This window comes from Geospiza fortis, unplaced genomic scaffold (genome assembly GCF_000277835.1).
Source record: "Geospiza fortis unplaced genomic scaffold, GeoFor_1.0 scaffold112, whole genome shotgun sequence".
In the NCBI taxonomy this organism is placed as follows: domain Eukaryota; kingdom Metazoa; phylum Chordata; class Aves; order Passeriformes; family Thraupidae; genus Geospiza; species Geospiza fortis.
In genome coordinates this window covers 25,615,690-25,620,233 of record NW_005054298.1, presented here as the reverse complement: position 1 = coordinate 25,620,233, position 4,544 = coordinate 25,615,690, and the positions used below count along the sequence as shown (strand labels likewise).

Genomic DNA, 4,544 nt, shown 5'->3' with positions numbered 1-4,544 from the left:
CACAACAGAGCAATGCCACAAAAGCAAGGTTCCCCCAAGTGAGATGCTCAGCCTGTGTGGGTCACTGCACTGGATGACATGCCCCCTTGGAGCAGGTTTTCTGCAAAGCCCATTCCCCTTCGCAAGTGCCAAGAATCAAATCTTGGCCACCTAATGCAGCATGTTCCACATGTTAGCTCGCAACACGATGAGCAACTGTGTTAACTGAGATGGATAGTGCTGTCAAACAGAAAGCTGGCTCACCAGGATGGAAACAGTGGGATATGCTGACCTTCTACAGTCAGGAAAAAAGAGTCCCTAAGATGACACAAAGCATTTTGTATTAAAAACCAAAACAGCTACCTTCTTGCAGTGCTTTTACTACCATATTGTGTAAATAAACACATGTACATAAACTCTGCCTATATGAAGAATCTGAGCCTCTCTCACAGAGCAGAGTCTGACAGAGGAAATGAATCATTATCACCCTGCTTGGACAGAAGTTTGCACAAGGAGCCCATGCGATTAACCACTGCCTGGAACTCCTGGATTCAACACCACCATTGCTCCTTCTGTTCCCACGTTCAAATGCATAACTATACAAAGCAACTCAAATCAACAGACAAAATTCAAATCCCCAGGCAAATTGCTTTTAAACTACTCTAAATGTGTACAGGTTTTAGTGGTGATATGGAGAGAAAACAAACTTAGAGGCTTCTCATCCAAAAGAATAAGCACTGAAATAACTTGTTTTAGTATTAAAAATCCTCTTGAAATTTGAAGTTCATTCTGGAAAGATTTTTCCCAACCCACCACCTCCTGCCCATCTCCCTCAACATTACGATTTTAGATTTGGCGTTTTTTTACGCTTATATTTTGGGCAGAGAGAGGAAAGCTTTGTTTATTTTAAGATTTCGCTCCTAACAGAGATTAATCTCTGAGTGGAAGGGACTATCGTGCTTTACAAAGGGTTTTGCAGCAATATAGTAGGTAAGAGAAAACAGAAATCAGCCTGCACATTTAGTCCTACAACTATTTGCCATAAAGACAGCATGCATATATATGAAACCATTATCTACAATGCATTAATTTAAAAAATTAAAGACTACGATATGCTGTTCAAAACTGCCCTGATACAAAGAGGAATACTGGATACCATCTGGCTGTACACCTAAAGGTTCTATCTTCTGTGCTGACTTCCTCAAAGCAGCCTTGCGGTGCAGAACAAGCGTGTCATGAATATCCTGACTGATCATTATCAACAGATTTCACACTTCAGCAAGATCTAGCTAATGCTTTCTAGACAGGCTAAAAATGTAGGGCTTGTTATACACCTAGTTTAGGATTAAGCAATTAACACAATTGATATAAACACTTCCAAGATTTGCTACCAATTTTCTTACTTTTTCCTTACATCAAACAACCCCAGGTGCTGTCTTCTGCAGTGCAGAGAAGTGGGAAAAAAACTATTGAATACCTTGTGCCTGAGCTGCAGAACTGTGGGAATACCCCAGAGCCAGGAGCGCTGTCTCCACCAGCTGGCTAAAGAGCACATCTTTGCGAACCAGAACGAACTCGGCATGCTCTTCTCGATTATCGTATTCAAGAGAGGCGTCTGACTGCTCCACCACACAAAAGACTGGAATCATCAAACCTACATGGAAAAAAAAACACACAAAAAAAAAAAACCAACAAAGCATCAATAAGAGGAACATGAACTGTGTCATACATGTCTAATTAAACTTGTAAATTAACACACCTCCTAGAAGACTCATCGTAAATGGAAATCTGCCTTTCTTCTTTGTGGGATAACTTTTGTTTGCTTTCCAAGGAAAATACTGAAGTCTCATCACTTGACTCATTTAAAAACCACACTAAAAGCTCTAGAGAATACAGTTCAGGAACAGAATCATAGCCAGCACAAAGATGAACAAGACTTCCTAATAAGACTTTTTCAACATTGCAGAAGTCTTCTACAGTTCCATGAATGTACCTATTTCTTTCAAGTAATTTCTCCACATTCAACCATATGAAAGCCTGACCCACAAATGCCATTTCTGCTTCTCTCTACACAGTGAATGTATGGAGAAATCAGCAGAGGCTGGTCCCCTTGGAGGACCCTGGGATATTTGTGCAGTTTCAGACCATGGCACATGGTACATTCTCACTGTACAAGAAAAATACTTTCGATTTTGTTGAAAATTATGATCTTGTGTTGGCAGCTGATGGGTCACTCAGACCCAGAGAGATCCATGGCTGCCTTTCCACTGCATCCATGAGGAGTGAGAACAACTCCTTTGGAAAAAGAATCAAGGATGAGGAGGAACCACAGAAGTGAAAAACTCAGGGGGTGGTCTGGATTCAATTTTGTTGTGTTTTATTGCAAATCTACTTTTGTGGTTACAGGATCAAGTTATCTATGGCATTAGATAAATTGTGAGGCATGAACTTTAAGGGATTCAATACTGCAGGCAGTAGAGAAACGTGCCAATTTGCAGGAAACAGCCCCACAGTGCATTCCCAGAAGGAAGAAGGAACAGACTGAAAACCTACAGAACTGCACAATCATTTCCACCACCTGCTACAGGCCAGTCTACCCCCAGTCACAGACATTTTTTAACTGGTTACATATCACTTGTTAGTCCCTAGGTAAACTAGAAAATATTGGTGCAGAGAACAATCTCAGCCTGAAGCAGTTTTCCAAATGTGCCATCTAAGGCTCAATGTCACCAGCAAGTTCACCTCTAAATCCTGTTCTTCAGAATGAAATATAATCATTTCCAGTAGACAATAACTACAAAAAATATCTGAGTGTATTTGTGAATTTCGGACACACATCACTGTATTCCTGGACCAGCCACTTCCTTAAGGGAAAAAGAAGAAAAAGCCACATTTCAGTTTTCCCTCACAAAGTCTATTAAATATTTTTGAGCTATGGTCAGTAGCTTCAAAACCGAATATCTACAAACCAATAGCTATGTATCCCTTCAGAGGAGTCACCCTGCCCTGGAATAAATACAGTTATATTAGTATCTGCTCAGGAACTTAAATACTACTTGTCTTGAATTTCGAGAAAGTAGATCTACTTTAAAATATATTTTAGATACACAATTCTCAGTTAGTGACTTATCTAGCACAGAGTGGCTCTCAATTTGACATCCTAACTGCAGAAGCTACACACTACAATATCCACTTGATGTGTTTCAGTTCGTTTTAAAACAAATCTCAAAGTAACATGAAAGAAGGTTACAGCATCACATTGATACTGCTCCCTCTTCACTGCTTGATTCTAGGTTAAATTGATGCATTTTGCAAGTTCAAGCAGCCAAATTCTAACACATAGTGCTAAAAAAAATTCTCAGTGAAAAAAAAAATCTCTAGGTGCTTTCCTGAAGAGACAGCACATGGGTGATCACGTTCCTCTGAAATAAGTGACAAAACTTCTTTTCCTATCAAAGGTTAAAATTTGAATTCTATTTGTCTATACACCATTTAACTAGTTAAAACAAAAATAAGTCTCTTTAAGTGACAAACTTCCAGTCCTGTTGAACATACAGGCTGTCACAGCACTTTTGATGGGGCTATTAATGTCTTAGCAAAAGATTAAGATAATTGGCCAAATGCTGAGGCTGTAATATCAGTTGTGTAAATTACATTTTGGCAAGACAGAAAAGGTGGTGAAGCAAACTGATGAGAGGAATGTCACACTGTCTTTTATGCTCCTGCTGGAAGCTTTCCTTGTCATACAACAGTCTCTCCTTTTCAGCACAGGAGTAGCACCTATTCTCTGCACTCACCCTTTACTGTCTGAGTACAAACAGGATCTCAAAGGCTAGAATGGATGCCATACATTATATCACTTTATGGACAGCACAAAGGACCCCACAGAACTCCTGCTCATGATGACTTTCCTGCCCCTTCCTGCTGCCCATGCTTGCAGGAACCCTGCTAAAGAAACAGCTTTTGGCAAAACATCTCTGAACTCAGTGACCCAGAGTAACTGATGGTAAGCTGCTATTAGTACCTTAAAAACAGAGAGCAAAGGGCAGCTTACCACATCTGTCTGATGTGATCTGATACTGACTTATTCTCATGCCTCTCACTATAGCACCTGGAATCTTAATGCTGATTTTAAACATAAAATAAAAAGCAACAGTAATCAAACTTATTTCCAAGCCAATCTCACGCCAAGAAGTTTCAACTGCTTTGCTCTCTATTTTGCATGAGAGAGTTAAACTGTTATATCTCCGACGAACTCACTACCTCAAACTTCTGTTTCTTAACATTATCTGAAAAGAAATATACTTTCAGTAAGTTAGAATCAAAAGGAAAAACTTCTGCAGACGCCAACATGCTCTTTACATGCTGATATACACATGGCTTGCTCCTACATGCATATATTACACCTCCAGCTCGCTACAGGGCCCTCAGAGAGAGCAATACAAGTTAGTCACTACTCACTGTCATGCCAGTTGAAGAACTTGGAGCAGTGCTCAGAGAGCTGGAGACCAAGCATCCATAACAGTCTCACATGCGGTGCTACTGCAGCGCAAGCCAGCCTTACT

General features: G+C 40.1%; 1 protein-coding gene across 1 annotated transcript in view; it reads right to left on the bottom strand.

Annotated features, from left to right (window-relative positions):
* The window catches only part of SATB2 (SATB homeobox 2), a 107,998-nt gene extending 106,367 nt beyond the window's left edge, over window positions 1-1,631 (bottom strand). Inside the window, exon 1 of the mRNA XM_005415950.3 lies at window positions 1,457-1,631. Within this exon, the coding sequence (XP_005416007.1) occupies window positions 1,457-1,628 (172 nt within the window). The 5' untranslated portion in view covers window positions 1,629-1,631. The remainder of the gene's footprint in view (window positions 1-1,456) is intronic.
* Window positions 1,632-4,544: the final 2,913 nt, after the last annotated feature.